The sequence below is a fragment of the Cyanistes caeruleus genome, chromosome 14 (assembly GCF_971803275.1).
Source record: "Cyanistes caeruleus chromosome 14, bCyaCae1.hap1.1, whole genome shotgun sequence".
Classification (NCBI taxonomy): domain Eukaryota; kingdom Metazoa; phylum Chordata; class Aves; order Passeriformes; family Paridae; genus Cyanistes; species Cyanistes caeruleus.
Genome location: NC_141714.1, coordinates 10,724,777 through 10,745,290, shown reverse-complemented (window position 1 = coordinate 10,745,290; position 20,514 = coordinate 10,724,777). Strand labels below are relative to the sequence as shown.

Sequence of the window (20,514 nt, the reverse complement as noted above, 5' to 3'; positions counted from 1 at the left end):
CAAAAGGCTGGGCCCGCAGCTTGGGAGTACCAGCTGAGGTGTGCTTGGGATATTGAGGGGCTCCACACTAGGACAAGTACTCAGGGTTATTTGTCAGCATAACAACTGTCTTATATCAATCCAAACAGCCCAGATAAAAATGGAGTAATGTGTGAGAAGCTTATTATGTATCTGTAATATAGGAAATCAAATATCATTTATGGTCTTGAGCAGAAACAAAATCCAAACTATTTTGATAAATGAAGTTTTGTTTGAATGTATTTTATATATATTATTCTCCTGGAAACTGAATGTGAATTTGAATGTTTATTTTGTTTTTTCTCTCGTTACTAATTTGCTCTCATTTGACTCCATGCTTCCTTTTAAATTTCGTCTCAAGGTATGCACTCTTCCTGTTCACTTGCTTTTGAAAACACCATCTGACTTTGTTTTGACAATTGAGTTATAATCCTGCTGTTCCAGATCTGTGTTGCTTCTCTCATTTGTTAGCACTCTAATTCACTTTTAAAAAATGTCACACAAAATACAAAGTATCTATTTATTGAGGTGATTTGGAAAACTGTATTAAGCTAAAGCATTAATTGGTTGTTTTTAATTACATCATTGCACATGTGCACATGGTATGGTTTACATCAGCAAAAGTGGTGCTTGGTATTAAAAACTGTGATTGAGTTTTCTGTAATTATTATCTGAGCAATAGAAAAACATTTCTGTGCTTCACAGTATAAACCAAACAGGCACTCTCTGATTACTAGCCTGGTGTACCTGTACTAACCCTTTTTCTCCTGCATTCCTCTACACCAGCCCCTGCAGTGGGTATAAGGAGTCTTCATTTGAGCAGATGGATGGGGGGAATTGGGGTTCTTTGGTCAAGGAGGCTGCCAGCCCATGCTTGTCTATGTTCTTGTTCTTCAAGTCTCTGTCTGTCTGTCTTTCCTTCATTGTCAACTTTGTGGTTTATTTGATTTTTCTTTTGCCTCATCCTGTGACACCAAGTGGCAGCTGTGTCAGCCCAGACTGCTCTGTAGCAGCTGCTGTTTAATCCTCCTTTCTGTGCTCATTGGAAGACTCTGGGAGAAACGACTGTAGTGACATCCAGTTCTCCTTGAAGTGACCTCAGCTCCTCTGAGAACAGCTCTGGTCCCCATCTAGCAAGATCCTCTCTTGCACATAGGACCCTTGGGGAAGTGCCTTTTTCATCAAGGGATCCCCTTGTTCCCATCTCCTGCCTCTCAGGTGGTCCTTTTCCTGTATCTGTCTGACTTGGTTCATGCAGGTTGCTAGACCTCTGGGGCAAGGTATTTTTACCTTTCTCAGTGTGTAGGATGCTGTCTGAACATGCAGCCTGGCACAAACCTTTTATTGTTGGAGCAGTGAGAGCTTGAAGTTTCACTGGTTTGGAAAACACTTGTCTTCTGCACGTCTCCATCCTAGCAACCCATCTGTCCTACCAACAGAAGGGGCAGCTACCAATGAAAGTAAGATGTTTCCTATGGGAAACTATACGGAAAATGAACACATACTATTTTATTCCCAATGCTTCCACTGAATTTATGAGAACACCCAGATAAATCTTTTTTTCATCTTCCTATTTCAAGACCTACCTTAAAGCAAGAGGGCCATGGGAACCTGGAAACTCCAGATAGAGCTTGTCCTGCTGTAGGGAAGTAGATGTTTCATCTGCTGGACCTGCCAGCCAAAACCCTCCTCAGTCTGGCTCTGAAACTTTCCACATCACTGCAGGGAGGAGAAATTCAATTCCAGTTCTTGTCTGAAGATGGAAAGTGTGTAATGAAGAAGGAAGCTAGAGAATGAATTCCACCTGATGTAGCCATCTGAAAACGATAGACTGGTTTTTAGTGAGGCATCTTGGTTCCCTCTGAAGTCATGAGACAGATGGACAACTTTAGATTTATTCCACACTACAGCAAGTGAGATAAATCTCTTTCTGAGGGTGTCAGGCTCTTCTCTTTTTCTTTGCTGGCTCCAAAGGAAGCCTTATTAGACAAGTTCATCAGGCACTTATTTGTAGTTGGAGAAAATTGTATCAGCCCAAGTAAGAGGGTATTGAGCTTTACCAAATAGCTAAAGCCTAGACCCTATCTGTTAAAGAAACTGGCCAAAAAGGCCTGCAGCTATCTGCAAAATCCCACTCACATGATACCTACAAAGAATGTAGAGTTAGGTAGATAGATTCCATGACTTAAGGCATTATTCTGTATTTATATTGTTGCAAATTCCCTTTGCAGCAACTCTGGCCCTGTGTTAATGAGCACAATGTCTGCACAGCCCAGGTTGAAGCTTGGAAGCCTTTTATTCTCTTGGGAGGCCCTCGAGAAAGGGAGGGAGGCCTCCTCCACTTGTGAGTGATCTGGTGGAATTGTGCCTACTCTGAGGAACCAGCCTTCATCTGCCCTGTCAGTGGGAGCTGCTGCTTTATCTTCTTGGGCAGAGGAGAGTGGAGAACAATGGTGCTTTACCTTTCTCCACATTCCTCTCACATATTCCAGATAGAGCTCCCTGTTTTTATTGTGTTGGTGATCTTTTTCTTTGTTATGATCTTTAATGTTGTATGGATATGGTTGAGGTTTTTTTGTTTGGTTTGATTTTTGGTTTTTTTGTGGGTTTTTTTCTGAATAATTTAATGGCATTTTTTTAATGGCTCAGGCAATCTCAGGCTCTGGCCAAGACTGGGCTGTTTACCAGCAAACCCCCCTGTGTGGGTGTGGTGGGGGCGTGTCATGAGACTTTTGGTTTTTGCCTATCTCCATCTGTTGGTAGGACAACTTGTACCCACTGTCTGGGGATGGCACTGAGAGGCTTGAAGGAAACAAATAAAGAGGTAAGAGTTTTCTGTTTTTTCTCTTCACACAAACTGAGGACTACAGCACCCAGGTTCCACAGATGTGTCTGGGATTGATTCTTCCTCCATTGGTATCAGTAGAGCAAAGGGAAAACATGAAATAGCTTTCAGCAGTTGATATGATTTTTGGTCAACATGCTGTATTTGAAGAGCAAGCAATGTCCATGGCAATGAAATTCCCCACCCAGCAGAGTGATGTGTCACTGCCATCCTTCAGCCCAGATCAAATACTTCAAGGCTGATGCTCAGTTGCTGTAAAGCATCAAGAGCTCTTGCTGACAGGATCCAGACCTTCTGACTTAGGCGTTTTGTAATTATGTGTTTGCAGTAGGCTTTTTCTTAAGTCCTTATGGAATCCCTTTAACATACAAAAACCAAAGACCGCAACAAAAACTAAACACTTTTTTTTTTTCTGTTTCCTTCTCTGTTGCTTTATGCTTATAAAGCAGGGATATGCTTGACTTAGAATAGTGCAACATGCAAACTTTAACATAAAATATAAACCAAACCAGCCTCTCTTCTCACTTCAATATGCAGATTCATTTTATAATTCCTGCTAGGTTGTGATGAGAGAAGGATACTGGATCACTTTTGGTACATTCTTTTGCATGTTTACTCAGATTCCTTTTTGCAGTTTACTGTATGTTACATTTTGGGAGTGAATGCAGTAAAAGGTATATTTGTGTCCTCCAAGCTGGGCAAAGGGACATTATGCTGGCATATCCCAGCATGTCCAGCACAGGGAAAGGCTGAGCATGCAGAGACAACAAAAATCTTCTGGCAAAAGCCTTCTCCAACAGAGGATTTGTGGAAGTCAAGAGAGCTCATTCCTCTTCTTAAATGAATTATCTCTTAATTTCTGTTCTTGTTTTCACTGAAAGAAGTTCAGTACTAAAAGAGTTGCACTAGGTAAGACCAGGTGTGCACTGATTTTTCACTCCTGAGGAAGGTTATCAGGAGCTGGCTCACAGTCCACCTGTTCACAGATACTTGGAAGATCTGGACAAAAGGGTTGTGCATGTGAATTTCTCTTCAGTGAAGAAAGAAAAAATCAAGAATTGTTCAAAGCAATTTAATGATGTGTGTTTTTCCATAGATCTCTCTCAGGGCGAATTGTTGGAGGAGTCTGGTGGTTCTTCACTCTCATCATTATCTCTTCCTACACTGCTAATCTCGCTGCCTTCCTTACGGTGGAAAGGATGGTTTCACCCATAGAGAGTGCAGAGGACCTGGCTAAACAAACTGAAATAGCCTATGGCACTTTGGATTCAGGCTCAACCAAAGAATTCTTTAGAGTAAGTCTGTTAAATCTCCTTAAAGTGCCTAATTTATGTGTTTCAGTTGTTTGATTTTACCCAGCTGTAATAGCCATCCTGGTGAAAGCTGCTTTGTGCAATCAGGACAGGCCTGAGAGCAGATTTTAATATCAAAAGGCATTTTATCAAAAATGGGTGGTTTTGCTTAACCTTAAACATGTCAAGATGGAAAACCCGACCTCTGCTGTCATGGGAAGCGTTTTGTAACACCAGTTTCAGAGCCTTGGTCTGATGAGCAATAATGCAGTCATTGGCACAATATTTAGCAGAGAAAACTCTTGCAAGGAGTGATGCTCTTGACCTACTTGCTGTGTGTGCCCAGCTGGCAGCCAGTAATGCCATCCGACATCGGTGTTCACTTGCCAGAATGAAGGGGGGATGGGAGGTCTGTGTTCATTCCTGGTGGAGAATTGATTGCTGCCATGGTTGTGTCTTCATTTCTCACCAGCATCTGGCTGTGGCTGTATCTGACAGTCAGATAAACACTTTGTACCACAGAACTCTGGTTGTTTTTCACCTTGGTTAGGGAGATGCGGGTTTTGCAAGATTTGGGGGTAGGGGCAGGTGCACACTTTTATTTAAGATCATCCTTTCTTTCTTCTCTTGCCAAACACAGGCTGAACTGCAGAGTTTGGTGAGAAGCATTAGGAACTCAAAATAGGATCTCAGTCCACTTCTATGTCTCTGAAAACATCGTCCTGAAAAGCTCTAATTTCTAATCTTTCCAAGGGTGAACTGGAATGCTCAGGCCTTTCAGGGAGCTCTTGGTTCTCTCTCAGCAGTGCCAATCAGATGCCATTCAAACCAGCATTTTTTTTTGTATAGAAGAGTGGTCAGTGCTGCAGGACTAATTACTGCCTGTCATGCACACTGGCCAAGTGCAAGCGGGAGGGAGGAGGGAGACAAAAAAACCCTTGCTGCTGGAGGCTGATGAAATACTGAGGGCTCCTTGGAGAAGTACTCAGGGCCCCTTGAATTTACTTGAAATTTCAATACATGACTGCACACACACACACATTTACATAGACATCTGATGTAAACCTGAAAAGGAATGCAAAGGTCTTTTATGAAGCTTTTGCACTCTGCCTGTAGTGTCTTTCTAATAAAAGAGAAACTCAGTGGTTCTTAATTAACTGTGGTAGCAGGTACATTTTAGAAGTTTCTGTTTGTGTTAAAATCCTGTGAGATAAGCACTGACCTTGTAAGGGTGACATTAGTGTATAAAATTTTTTATTCTGCTTAATTATGAACTCAAGACAGTATTATCTCTACAGCAAAAATGAGTTGAGTGAACCTGTCAAAAGCAGTAGCAGAACTTGTTTAGAAATACTGGTGCTGTTTATAGTCACTATACTGATTTTAGGGAAAAATGTCTTCTTTTGACTGTCTTGTTACAGTTCATATAGAAAGAGGGATTGTATTGGGATGTTCCTTCATTTCCTTAATAGTTTGACACAACAAGGATTCCCCTTCTCACAGAGAGATCAAAGGAATGAGTGTTTCATGTGAAAGGATACAAAGTCTGGTAAATGTATGAATGCTTTGTTGTGCTGCTAATAATCTTGAGATGAGCTGTGTCTGTCTGCTGGTGCTAGGGGAATCAGGGTTGTAAATGAGCTTATCTGTCAGGTGTTGCCAGCTACATCAGGCCAGGACAGGAGTCAGGTGGGCATGGATGAGAGCAGAGAATCAGCAGTGGGTGTTTGACCCAAGTGGGAAGAAGAATGAGCCCTAAGTTTGCTTCTCCCTCTTTGACATTCTCAAGGCACACTACATAATTTCAGTTGTATTAACTTTTGCAGAGTAATTAATTCAAATAAGGTGATGCATCCATGAAAGTGTTGTAATTAGAGTCTTCTTTAGTTGATTTGAAAAGGGAAAAAGCTATGCCTTAGAATAAACACGTATGTTCACATAAGTACTTCATTGTGCAATCTTTATTAGTTACTTAATAAGATGGTAAAGGTGGCTGAAACTTGAAATAATTCAGAGGACTCTTGCTTTTTGAGATCCTGCAGCACAGACTTCACCTCTCTGTTTTAGGGGACTTGTTCTCCCTTGGCATCTCTTTTCACTCTGCTATCAGAGGCATCAGTAGGAGTGACAGTGCTCTGAGTTGGAAAAAGCCGAGTTCTCCTAAGTACAGAGTGGTGCTTATCGTCTTTGTAAGGGGAATTGTCCACCCATTTTCCCCCAGCATTTCGCTAATTTAAACAGCAGTTAGCTGAGTAGCTCATGATAATTTACTCAGTGAGAAAGGAGTAACTTGGCTTTATAGCTGGGCCATGGCTTCACGCGGGGGATTTGGGGATTTGGGGGGGAGATATTCAGAACAGTCTCCAAGATCCCATTAGGAAGTTTGTATGGGTAGATCTCTTTCTAGAGCTGTAATCCTAAAATGTTTCTCAAAGATACTAATCAGATACTGATCTTAATGGCTGCTGTTGGCCAGTGGAAGGTGCCAAACTGACAGTAGAGGGAAGAATTGCCTCCTGATGCCTCATAAAGGGATGATGTGTAAGTGAGCTTCAGATCCCCGCCATCTTGTGGGGATCTAGCATGTGCTAGAAGGAACTCCTTTAGAACTTCCAGGCTATGCCTCCCTTCTGCCAGCCTCATTTCCAGACAGGATCACTTTTGAAGGTTTTTTTTACAGTGTAAATACCTGAAACTGGACTGATACCAGCCTCTCAATTCAGATGAACAGATGGTAATGATTTTGAGCCACTTCAGACCTGGGCAGACTCCAGCTCATGACCTATTTTTCAGTGTTGGCGGTTTCCCTGAACAGCGCAGTGTCTCCCGGGTAGATGCTCTCCCAGCTATGGGGGTTAAGCTGGATACACCACTGCTGCTTGAGGTTTGCACAGCGGCTGCTGTTGGCATGATGCTGCTCTCACAGTCCCAGCACTGCTCTCACAGTTCCAGCACTGCTCTCACAGTTCCAGCACTGCTCTCACAGTTACCACACTGCTCTCACAGTTCCAACACTGCTCTCACAATTCCAACCAGAGTTAGTATGTTGTAACAGTTTTACAGCAGACACTATTTACACTCCTCACTTGCTGGTGATTCTCTGCATAAGGGCATTTGTCCTCCAAGATTCAGAGGAACCTTCCTGTATTCTCATGGCTGTTGCTTGTTTCTGCTCAGAAACATCTTACATTTTGCACTAATTAGCTAATAAAGGCATTTAAATGGCAATCAATAGATTACATCAATTCCCTCTTGGCTTTCAAAGGGCACTCATCCATATTGAAAAGGAAAAGAAAGAACCTCTCCTGAGATATTTATTGACACATGGTCTCAGATTAAGGACTCCAAAATTCCGCTTTCTCTTTCTTGAGGGTTTGTGAAGGCCTGCGTGAGAAAGAAGTTTCAAATCCCTAAGCTACTTTTAAGGGTATAACTGTTAGAATTAACATCTTCTAATACATTCAATTAAAGTTTCAGCATATCTGAGCAGCTTATCAAATCAATATAATGCCATTTATTCCAAATTTAGCACTGAGCCTAAGTATAATACCACACTCTAATACATTTCACCTCCAATATGCATATATTCAAAAGGCATGACCTTTACAACCAATTAGTGATTCTTGTCTAAACTTGGCTGCATTTGAACTTGAGCAGAAGCAGAACATGTTTGTAGACATTTAGAAATACAAATCACGCTTGAATTTATGGTGGTTTCTTTTAATTGATAGCAGATATCTCTGTTAAGAGCCTTCTGCAAAATAATTTGCCAAGTGTATGTTTGATTACTGACAAACACAGCTGACCTGCTAGTACACTTCACTGAGAACTTGTGTAGTTAATCACTGTTAACTAATTAAGGAGAAAAGAAGATCTCAAATTAATGTTATTTTGTTGTAGAAATTTTTCTTTGTATATTTCTCAGCACAAGTTTAAGGATGTCCCTGACCAAACAACTCAGCTACCAAGTGGCTCTCCCATGCCTCAGGTGGAATTACTTGCTGCCTTAAAGTCAGTTCTTGATTTTTCCTCCTGGAAATGTCATTAATTTCCAAATCTGTTAGGAATTTCAGTAGAAAGGCCAAAGATCCTTTGGGCATGATGGTTGTTCCAGCAACAGCTGGTTCATCAGTTTCCTCAAAAAGTGATTCTTTGCAAACCAAGTTCCAATGTGAGTCCTTTCTGGACTTTGTCTATACATAAAATACATATAAACCTACAGTTTTTAAGACACAGGAAGTCATTATAAGGATGGCCTCTTAAGATGTTCCCCATTTTGGTGTCTTCTTGGTTTCAAATCAGAATAGTTCCGCAGGGACAGATAGAAAAGCATAAGATGTGCTGACAAGAGGCTTTGCATTTCTGGTTGCCCATACTCAGGAGAGGTGCTTTGACATGCCAACAGCTACTGGAAAAAGCTGTAAGTGGGAAGGGGACTGGTGAGGTATCTCTTGAAAATAAATTTAAGTACCAAATTGTTTACCTGGTAAAACTAAAGGCAACATAGAATACAATTTGTTTGAAAGCAAAGAAAAATACATCAGGCAGATTAGCACCAAAACAGAAAATGAACATTTATCTGGAAAAACAGTGAAGGAGCAAATGAACTCTAAATTCTACTGAAATTAAAAGAAAACATTTCTTTAACCCAACAAAAGGTTTTCAAAATACCTTCAGCTAAAAACACATGGGGTAACTCAGATGTCCTCTCCTGCTCAGCAGAGCCTTGTGTTGGGCTGTGTGAGGAGGGGCTGTGGTGACACCAGTGGGTCCCTCCTGGCTTGAAAGAACCAAGTGCCACTTGCCCCCCAAGCTGGCAGCATGCAGAGAGGATTCCCCATTCAGGTGCCTCTGACTGTGGCAGATGAGGCCAGTGGCAGTCAGGCAGCCAAGGAGGAGCACAGCTCCATCCCAGAGCCTCAGGAGAGAGTGGGGAATTACGACCGTAACGCATTCAGAAGCCTCAGTGTGTTACATCCTGTTATAAGTTAAAGAGCTCCTTGCTTTCCTCTGATGATAAGGTTGTGTGAAAACGAGAGGGAAATAAATTCCAAAGGCAAGCAGCTTAGGTAAGGAGAAGCCTTGTGTTATACACCCATAGCTGCCGTACAATTTTCATGCATTCTGTGCAATCAAACGATACTGAGATCATCATTAGAGCCTGTTAAAAACACCATTGTGAACTCTGTGCACACAGCACTAAGGATTTCATCTGTAGTTAAACTCTTTGATTTTTAATTTCAAAATTTATTTTGCTAGTGAAGATGAAGGACTTGTTTCTAGCAGAGCCATCATACAAATGCTTTGCTTTTGCCTTAGGATAAAGTTGTGATTAGCAGTTTGGAGCTTTCTGTGTTCTTGACATCAAGTGAAACAACACAGTCATCATAACAAATTCCTGACAAAAATATTTTGTGGTTGCATTTATGGGTTTTAAAGAATAGGACATCACAGAAAAGTGGTAGCTTCAAAAATGAGTTTTATAGATCTGAGATACACAATGTGGCAGTGGCTAATCATAAAAAGTACTGTCGTTTAACTGTTTTTCAACACAGGTGTGAAAATTTTATTCACCCATATATTTTCTCTCTCTTTCCCTGTTCGATATAGGTGGGAGCATGTGCAAATATTAAAAGGTGAATGTATGTGTGCAGAGAGGTCAGAGCCTCTCCATTACGTGGATGTTAGATGGTCTGCTTGTGGGGTTTGTTTAATCTCTTGAACCTTCTTTTCTGCCACATTGCCAACAGGCAGTTTTAAAGGCAACAGGAAATCAAATGTGACATAATTGCAAAAGAAATGGTTTCACATGAAGTGATCTAATGTCTTTAGGCCTATAGATTGGAGAGGAAAATGTATCCTTACAGGAACTGAAATTAACAGTTCATCCATCATCCACTCCTTGGAAAGGAAGCATTTGAATGGTGCTGGGCTTAAGGTGGCTGAGCCATTTTACTAATTCCAGCAGGCAAGCCAGGATTTAGGAAAGATTTCAGTCAACACTTAGTAACAAATATTCAGATAAATCTTTCCAGTATCTTCAATAATAGATGGCATTTGTCTATCAGTTCTTATGTTTGTGGTTTAGGCTTTCCAGCTCACCTCTGTCTCCATACCATCCAGCAGTCACCCTCTGTGACCTAGTCTGTGGGTCCTAAGGGTCAGGTAGTGAGAGGGGCTGCAGCCCATGGGAGGCTGGGCACCGCAGCTCACAGTGGATTAATGCTGTATCTGTACCGCAGAGGCAAAGCAGAGTGCTTGGGGGGAAAATCACTTGCTGTTTGAATGCTCTGCTTTTGGGAGAGCAGCTCTATGATAATGATAATGACATTGCTCAAGACAGCAAGGACCCTGGTTTTTCAAGTCTTTGGTACTTTATGTAATACTGCTGTGTCACATTAGTACATGCTAATTAGAGATTCGTTTAAAATACATGGGTGCTGATAAATGACTCACAGCACTGCTACTGTTACTTTTACATAATTAGAAAATACATGAAGGTTTAGAAACTTCAATGATGTGAATATGAAACATCCCCTCTTGCAATCTGCTGGGATTTCTCCATCATTGCCTGTGTATTGGCCTTTTCTGTCTGGAGCTGAAAACTCATTAGACCCGACAGTGTTCAGATCGTGTGCTGGAAATGCCGTTCTCCGTTAATTTATTACGGGCCAAATCCAGAGCAGGGCTGGTTGTGCTGCTCAGCTGCCTAGACAAGACAACTCTGCTGAATATGTCACTGCTGGAAAGATGCCCCTTAGCCTGAAGGCTGACGTAAGCCTCCCTCTGGCTAGCTCGAGTGTGTGCTGCTCCTGCTCCCTGGGCAGACAGACAGACAGGCTTACCCAGGATTTGCTGTCCAAATCCCTGGCATGTGCCACCCTATCACCCCCCCGGCACTGCTTCCTTGGGGCAAGCACTGCCCGAGTGCTGGCTCTGTCCCTGAGTCACACAGGATTTACAAAGGCAGCTTGTCTCTGGTAGAGACTTTCATTTTAATTTCACAATCAGCATTGGAACAAGGGGGAATGGCTGAAGTTCAGTGTTGTGCCAGGAAAGGACGTCTTTACATCTTGATTTACATTCTGCTGCTCAGACTGTTACTGACATGTCAGCAATGTCTGGTTTCAGCCAGAGTGACTCTGCTTGTCTGTTTGTGTGAGCAGAGCTCGCTGCAGAAAAGCTGTGTTTTAAAGCAGCTACAGCACATCACCTGCCTGCTGCCACAGGTCACGCTTTGAAAAGGACCATGATACACAGGGAGAAAGTTTAAAATCACAATTCCTAAAATATTGTATTATTCTGTAAGACATTTTATTTTGTAATCAGGCCACTGTTTATGTCAGGTGTGGAAAAACTGATGATGCTGAAGCCTGGAGGAGTCATACTAGGCTGCTTCCCCAGCTATTTGGGTGGGCTGCACTGCTCTGGACTGTCCTTCCCCACCATCACCACTTCCACTAGCCCCCTGCTGGACTCCCCATCCCTCAGCCCCGTGCACGGGGTAGTCTTCATCTTGACATAGAGGATTCTAGAGAAAAGCAGCAGCTCAGGGATTTGCAGGCCTGATCCTTTTGCTCTCTGGGCTTCATTTGACTCAAGTGGGAAAGAAAAATGTCATTTCTAAAGCTTAAGTTATCATTTGGGCAAGAAACCAACAAGACAATGTCTCCCATCACATGCGTGGCTGCAAAATATTACTAGTCAGGTCACCCTTTATTTTACATATGTGCATACACTCTCAAAGATTTGTGGGTTCCTACAAACATACAGCCTAATTTACATGTGCATGCTTGAACCTTGCTTTTCTGTGGCATCCCACAAATTCATAAACCGTGGGTAGAGATGGGTAAACTTGAGGTTTGGCCTTGCTAGAAGAGAAACTCCCTGACCTATTTTCTTCTGCCGAGAATGTAATAAAAGCAAGAGAGGTTCATGTAATTATGGGATTGATTTTTCTGTCTATATAGGTAAGTAAATTGCTGGCATCACAAGTTATCTGTGGCTAAAAGCTGTGACATTGATCTGTTATACTCTGCCCTGTGACCTTCAGTAAATGACATATCTGCTTTTGTGTCCTCTCTGGGGAAAGGGGACTAATGGTGCCCTCTGGCCTTCATGAGACCTATTTTTACCTTCTCAATAAAAAGCTTGGAAATCTCTGGCAGAGGGACCTTACTAATAATATTTATCATGTTTTTATGTAGCATCATCATTAGGCTGGTCTCCATGTGCTCCAGGGCTGAGATTGGGCTTCCACCAGTGTTCCTCACTCCCGCCCCAGAGGCAGCTGTGCCAGGGATGACTCAACATCAGGCTTGGGGGGGAATGGAAAGGCAACAAATCAAAGCCATATTCAAACAGTAAACACAGTGGTGCCACTCCATTGCAATTTGCCATATTAGAAGTTCAGTCAAGCAACTGCCTAAACCCAGTGGATCTCAGTGGGGCCTAAGCCACACAGCAACAGCAGTACCAAGAGAGTCTCTTAGCAGTTTTTTCATTCCTGTTTAGTAGCTTGCTTTTAAATGGTTCATAAGCTCCTGGACTCATTAGCTGCTGCAGAAGAGCTAATTGCACACGTGGAGGAAGAGCAATGAGTGATGATAATGAAGGTACAGTTCACACTTAACTGCCCAAGTTCATCTCAGTGAGGTGTGTATCTGTATAAAGGCAGCATATATTATTCAGATTAAATACTTGCACTGATTTTAGTATAGGCCTTTGTGTTTTGTATCAGCAACATCTGTCTGATTAAGGGCTGTAAATCTCCCTTGTTAAGGAGCTATAATGTAGTCATAGGGCCCGTGCAGCAGAGGAGAGTGGTAAGTCTGCTGCTGTAGGACCTTTATTGATGTCTCTGCCTACCTTTATGTGTGTACTGCAGTCAGGATGCTCCACATGCTTTTTTTTTTTTTTTTAATAGCTTTGTTTATCAGTCTTAATTTTGAAGGCAGACGTACAGAAATTAACATCAGTATAATCTATTTTTTTTTTAAGTATAAAACAGAATGTATAACGGGATTTTTAAAATAAAATTTGGCTCATGACTGGATGATCTACAACCCTCACCTATAGGAGAACAATTTGAGCTTGACTGCTGGGAAATCACTTCCTGGTTCCTGTCATAAGAAATTAAGAACCATTTTAGTAATTTTTAATAAAATACCCCAGTGGGGTACACAAGGAGACGTTTTGAAGAAGACCTTCAGGTTGCGGAGGAGGTGGTAGGGAGAGTTAAACATTCTAAAATAGGTAAAGGACGTCCCTATAATGTACTTTAACTACAAAGGAGAAATGTTGCTTCCTTCAAGCACAGCAGCTTCACCCCTACTCAGTAGTGGAGGAGGTGATACAATGTCACTTTTAGCAGAAGTGTGAGACAGATGTCTGCAGAGGGGGAAGGGAATTTGGTCATTGGGAGAAAGCTTCATATTTTAGAGCTAAATTTAACCAATGTTAAGGAATTGTCCAAGATGTGCTGGTGTTTGCTAGGCATCTCTAGGTGATTTGGAATGTGCAAAAGTGAAACAAAGGCACCAGGCCTAGCTCAGCTGGAGCCACATTTGTGGTTGCTGGGTTTTTTGTTGTTGGATGGGTTGAAGAAATGGCTGCAACTGAGAAGCAAACTTGCCTCCTTCCCGTGCCTGTATCACTCACCCAGCCCTGACTGGCCATGCTTTTGGATGCTACCACACACTCTGGCTGATTCTTCATTTCACTGCTTGAGCTAACGACACATCAAAACTAGGAGAATTAGAATGAAAGACAGTATTAAAATTGTGGACTGATGGAATTGGCATCTTCTTTTCAAATGAATGCATTGCTACTCAGAAGCAACGTGTGTTTAGGTGCCGATTAGTAATGGGCCAAGTGAAGTGAGTCCTTGGCACAAGAGCTGCTGGCTCTGCTGACACAGAAGGGAGCTGCCTGCACCCTTGGCTGTGGTGTTTGTGGCTCATACTTCTGCATAAAGATATCCAAATAAAGAAAAAAAAAAGCCAGCATTATTGACAAAGCAAAGGCCGGTTCTGTTTATATCTGCAGTAAGGCTGTGATAATGAAAACACGCTTTAATGTGTCTCAGGACCTAGATGAAACACTGAAAATGATGCTTTTAAGAAAAAAATTATAATAATATCCCCTTGAAATCCTGAGGAAATGTGTGTGGCAGACTTCTGGAGAGCAATATCAAAGAAATGGGAGTTGCAGAGCATAGGAAGTTACTGCAGTTATGGGCTTTGAATTGGCTTAAATCTTTGCTTTTAAGGTTTTTTTCCCTAAGTATCTCCTTAAAAGTTACACTTTATTGACAGGGAAAATGTTTTACTGCCACTGAACTCTAGCAACAGTGCAGATCTGTCAGACCTTTTCTTATTTTGGAGTGTAAATCCTTTCTCTGTGGCTGCTTCTGCTGTCTGGCCCCCTCTCATGGGTGTCAGACTCCTAGGGGGGCTGGGAGAGGGAGGCAGTGTGAATGTCTGCAGAGGGGGACAGATGGGTAAGAATGTTCTTTCAACACAGAATTTGGAGCTTCGTAGTTAAGAAAGACATTTTTATTTTCTTAAAGTATTTTAGGGGCTTCTGGGGTGGTTGGGTTTTGTTAAGGCAATTGGAAAATTGAGAACAGAAACATTTATTAAAAATACCATCTGTCATTTCATCCCATTGCATCTTTGACCAGCTTTAATCAACTGGTTGTTTCATGGCATTGAGCAAGTTTAAAATATGGCTCTAGGATCAGAAAATGCCCTCAAGTGTTGATGAGCACATGTGCAGGTATCACAGCTCATCTGGTGCCACTGTCCCTTTCTCCAAGAGGCCACATCGTAAGTAATTACTTCCACCTTATTATGAATTTGGGTGAATGGCTGCAAAAAGCAGCACTAACCAAGCAGGTCTTAGTGGCCAGAGCCCATCACATCCCTGGTCCTCTCTCTCAGGACCCCTGGGAGCCTCAGCCAGACTGTGCTCCAAAACCAACACACGCGTGATGCATTTTAGAGTAACCTTTCCCAGTCAACCCATGCTTTGTTCATTTCTAGCTTAAATTTTTGTCTACTTCTACTAGATCTGACTGCTATTCTTACTTAGTTAATTTGATAATAAAAAGATATTATGAAAATCCCACTTGGCAGAAGAAGAGGTGGGCAATGACCATATAGAAACAGAAACTGATTTTTAACTACATCATCCAGAAGAGTTAATGAAGGCAACAGACTATAAAGCTTAAGCTATTTGTTGAAGTTGAAAAGAGATCAGATTTTCAGTTGTAGAATTTGATTTTCTGAAGCATGAATGATGATATTCACCCTTTGCCCTTGGAGCAGGGAACATGCTTTGTTTGGACCTTGTACAGCCCTGAGCATGCTGTTGGCACTCAACAGATAACTGTCATTATTAACAATGCACAGATGTACTGGCCATTGCTTTCAGGTAGTCAGGCCAGGTGGAAAGAGTATGAAAGAACTTATTACAGACAGATAATTCACATGTGAGATAAAAGACTGAAAGGAAAAGAAAATCTGTTTTATCTGGGTAATTAACGGCACACTGAAGAGGAAAACAAGCAAAAGTATACATAGTGCAAACACAATTTGGAAGGTGCATGACTTAAGCTTGATGAGAGGTATACTGAGTAAAGATGGTTTTCTACCTTCCTTTTGTCCCTTGGGTGCCTATTTGCAAATATAAATGGCTAGGTGTGTTTGTGTTATTTATGTTAAAAGAAGATGAAGGTTGTAAGTAAGAGAACCTTGAAACTAAGGCACTCCAGGATAGCTACTGCTCCTGCAGTCTCTGTGTTGGCCAGCCAGGCTGTTTTATGTTCCCTTTCTGCCCAAGAGAGCTGCACAGGAAGGGCTGGCAGGCTGGCCATGGGCAGTGTCTGGGACACTGCCTGCAGTGCCACCTGCATAGGTGCACCGCTGTCACGCTGCTCTGCTGTCCACAGGGCATAGGGGTGGTGGCAGCCACTGAGACATGACAGTCACCACCTCCTGGAGCTTCTGGTGTCCCTGAAATCTCTGCAGCCCCTCTGGCAGGTTCCTGGGAGTCATGCAGTGCCCTGGGCAGCTTCCAACAGGGCAGGAGATGAGGAAATGCCCACATCCATTAAGTGGATTGTTGGAAAAGCAGGAGCACCAGCTCAGTGTGCTCGGAGAGGGCACCTCGAGCAGGCAGTGATAAAGTGGCTATTGGGTGTTCTGGCTGCCAGCCCATGGGTGCCTGGCCCTGAGCCCCAGTGAGGTTCCCTCCTTGGGCAGAATCCATGGTCCTGCAGTCAGCTGAGGCTCAGCACTCCTTGCCAGGCAGTCCCTGCTGCACTCCCCACTCAGCTTCAGAGCTACCATCCTCATCTCAGGCTATCCAGTTTTGCTGTTGCAGGGGAAGGTCAGGAAAATCCAGGTTCTTTCAGCTGTGTAAGGACCATTCCAAGCCCTAGTTACATCCCTCTTTTTCCTGATTCTGGACAAACAACTCCTCTTTACAGCCCCTCTTTAGCCAGGAGATGCTCTCTCTGACTTGTTTTTCACATCTGCCGCCCAGCCAGCCCCTCTTGTAACTGGGCTGTATTGTTGTCTCTCTAATTTCCTGTTGTCAGATGGGCTGATTCTAATTGTTTTGCATTTTTGGTTGTTTTTCAGTTCATCAGGAAGGATAAAATAAAATCCTGCCTTCTGTGGTCCTCTCTTTCCACCGTAGCAACACCAGCTGAGCATGTTAATCTGAGGAGCAGGGCAGGGAGGGCTTACTCCCTGTGAAGTATTTGGAAACTGGTTGTTAAGCATTACATTATTCAAAATGCATTAAATTGTCCTGAATGAGGAGGAAACATGTCTTGATCATCAAGCTGATGGACATTAGCAGTCTTCCACCCCAGTTTGCTAAATTTGAACTAGATTTAGCTACTGCCTGCTTCATTCCTATTCTGCAAGGAAAGCTGTGGACAGGGAACTGACAAGGAATAGGAGGCATAAATTCAAGATACCCACAACTTGGACTGAAAGCCTTATATAAATCCTTAGGATTTATAGACTTTGGAGAAATGCAGTTGGCATTACTTCCTTCTTTTGACCAAGCAGGAAAGTTTAACCGGTAGTCCAGGATACAAATTCTTGACAGTCTGGAGGTGGCTTTGAGATCTGAGGGTGGCTTAAATGTTACTGGTGGAGAAGAGCGAGAAAGGAAAATAACACATTTCTCAACATTTCCAGGTTTGCAAAGCTTGTATGCTGAGCTAGAGGTTGTTAGGGTTTGCTCAGTCTTGAAACAGGGGTATCAGAAAAAAATATAGATGGGTGACAGGCAGTTAACCATGATTTTTTCAGCTTATTGCTAATACTTGTATTTGGTGTCTTTTAGGAAAATGAGAAACCAAATTCTGAATATTTGGCTATCGATTCATAAAATATTTTGTAATTACTATTTATATCCCTTGTTTGAGCATCTCTATTGTCAGCCACTAGAATATCATGTATCATAGATCTGCCATCACCACTGTGAAAAGCACACTCCTGCCTTGCTGAAAACTTGTAATAAGCAAATGCCAGCCCTTCCTAGCTGCAGTTAGCGTAAAAAAAAAAACAATATTGAGGATTTGTGTGAAGAGGAGAGGCTCCTTTTGCATCTGTTTGCCATGATGGATGAGCTGGGATTTCCCGTCCTCCCTCTGGCTCAGTAGCAGAGCAGCACACGGGCAGGTAAACCCAGCACAGAACAGGAGCCAAGGCTGGGATGGGCACACACCGTTGCTCATTCTGAAGCTGCCAGTTACTCAGCAATCAGTAGAATAAATGTCTGGGGTATGCTTCTCCCTCCCCAAACATTTTGTCATTTGGTCTTTGTTCAGAGAGCAATGTCTCTCTCTCTGAGCTACCTTGACTTTTTTATCTGTTAGCCTTAATCAGTTACAGGAAGCTAAGCCAGCTAAGTCCAAGGAGCTCAGTCTTGCCAATGTGACTCTTCATTTCCCTCCTTTCATCTCTCCCAGAGGTCAAAAATAGCTGTCTATGAGAAAATGTGGTCATACATGAAGTCGGCTGAGCCCTCGGTGTTCACCAAGACAACAGCGGATGGAGTGGCGAGGGTGCGGAAGTCCAAGGGGAAATTTGCCTTCCTGCTGGAGTCCACGATGAATGAGTACATCGAGCAGCGCAAGCCCTGCGACACCATGAAAGTTGGAGGAAACCTGGATTCCAAGGGCTATGGTGTAGCAACCCCCAAAGGCTCAGCATTAAGGTGGGTGGAATAATATAACAATATCCATGTTGTTATAGTATTCCACCTACCCTGATGTATTGTGTTGTCATTTTCTTTCTTGTGGATTTTGAGGTAACTTAAAAGTTTAAAATCTTCAATATTCCATGGAGTTAAATAAGACGGTAAATTATGGTTTCATTTATTTAATGCATCCATTTTTTTGTGTTCTCTTCGTGTTGTCCTCTCTGATTGTTTGTTGCTGTTTTAATTTTACAGTTCAATGGCTTTTTCAATTTAAATGGTAAAAGCCAAGTTAACGTGCCATATGTGATGAATGTTAACTGCATGATGTGGTGTTCTTGTTACTTTTTTTCTCAAAGACGATTTCCCCATCCCGCACACTTCAGTTTTGAGCAAATGTTATCCTCCATGCCACCTTCCAATATTTAACCCTGTATTTGCTGTACAGACATTTTGGTAGCTTCACGTTCTGTGAAATTTTAGCCAATTTGTCCTCTTGTGCTCCTTTTTTTATACGTTACGATTTCCTAAGCATTTGTGCATTTTTTCTTACAAGTTATGTTTTATCGTTTCAAGAAATGCTGTTAACCTGGCAGTATTAAAACTGAATGAGCAAGGCCTCTTGGACAAATTGAAAAACAAATGGTGGTACGACAAAGGAGAGTGCGGCAGCGGGGGAGGTGACTCCAAGGTCAGCCTCAATGTCACCACAATCGGGTACCTTAGCAAAGAGTAATCGGCAAGGCTGTTATTTTGCTTCTCAAGAAAAAAAAATCAAAAAGAAAGCAGATGAAAACTATTTCACTAATTGTGATGGGGAAAAAAAACTTTTTTCTTGCTCAGTAGCTCTTTCAAAGAAACAGTCTTATTTAATATCATCAGCGGGTTTGTTCAAGCTTGGAAACCTTATTTAACTAACAGATAAAAAGTCTAGTATTGATGGGACCTACGCAGAGTAAATCAGTGAGGTAACTGTTCAAGAAACCAATGGTCACTGTCCCAACCCCTGAGGGCAAGGGTTTATGAGACTTTTTATGGCCAGGACTAACTGTGCCAGCACAGACCTAGAGGTGAAAGAGCTTCAGTTTCCTTTGCCCTTTTGGAGAGGTTTTGGAAATTTTGCCTGGAGTATTCAAATGTCACCTTTTGTACTGACCAATCTTTTTCACACTCCTGTGCAGGAGCCCCATATCTGTGTTTGACATGCCTTTGATACAGATGTGGACTCAAATCTGGCTCCAGTGGCAGTAGTGGAAACCTTATCACTGCCTTCTGCTGAGCTGAGGCTTCTCCTAGCCTTCCAGGCAGTCTGTACTGTACCTTCACAAAGTTGCTTCAATGAGCCCATGTATTGCAAGTGTTAACTAGGGTGCTTTCCTCTTGTCAGCTTTGCCCTTTAGGACTGGCAGTTTCTGCAGTCTTTAACCCATCAAGGTTAAACTACAGCTAAGTTGGCTGGGTGCTGTTGGTCACTGTGGGTCCAGGAATTACCAGGAAAATTAATTTAAATGACAATGTTATACTGTAAAGTACTGAAATTCATTTTTATAGTGATACTCTCTCACATCTAGTAAAACCAGATCTTTAGGGAACAATAACTCCTAATCTCTCCAATAAAAATGCTTCAGATTTGGTCCAAAATCAATAATAACAGTAAACTGCACTTTCGGACAATTACTGCAAATTACTGCTGCAATCTATTAATATGAGTTGCATACAGTTGGCTACATAGGAAGTTGCTCAGCGTGTCATGTCTGCTGCTTGCAAAAGCCACTGTGTAATATTAAAGGAAGGAAAAGCTCTTTAATTTGGATTGATTCAGTAGCTGGAGGTCTGCAGTGCTCAGCAGCAGCCTGGAGATGAGCACAAACTTTTTTATGCTTTTTAGCTCTGCTGCTCATCCTTCACAGAACATTTTTATATGTCATCTTTGCCAGTATATTAAACGTTTCATATCCTCCTGGGATCCAGCACCTCATTGTCTAATGCTGCCTCCCTGAAAGAAAACTCTTCATACAAACCAGCTTCAATGAACAACATTGCTTCAAGTTCATTGAATTAAACCCAGCCAATAACACTTACAGCCCTAAGGAAACTAAAGAGGGCTTTTTAAATGGTCATAATTAGGGCACAGCC

The 20,514-nt window shown here is 42.2% G+C and overlaps 1 protein-coding gene across 7 annotated transcripts in view; it reads left to right on the top strand.

The window, feature by feature from the left end:
- Positions 1–20,514, top strand: part of GRIA3 (glutamate ionotropic receptor AMPA type subunit 3) — a 146,382-nt gene that overhangs the window by 106,780 nt on the left and 19,088 nt on the right. For 4 of the 7 annotated variants that reach the window (XR_015276569.1, XM_086851175.1, XM_086851179.1 and 1 more), the window contains 3 exons: positions 3,960–4,158; positions 18,149–18,396; positions 18,955–19,069. Coding sequence is in view for 6 of the 7 variants with exons in the window: in XM_086851175.1 (XP_086707301.1) it covers positions 3,960–4,158; positions 18,149–18,396; positions 18,955–19,069 (562 nt within the window). In the remaining variant the exon portion in view is untranslated. The remainder of the gene's footprint in view (positions 1–3,959; positions 4,159–18,148; positions 18,397–18,954; positions 19,070–20,514) is intronic. The other 3 variants (XM_086851176.1, XM_086851178.1, XM_086851180.1) reach the window with 1 other exon arrangement.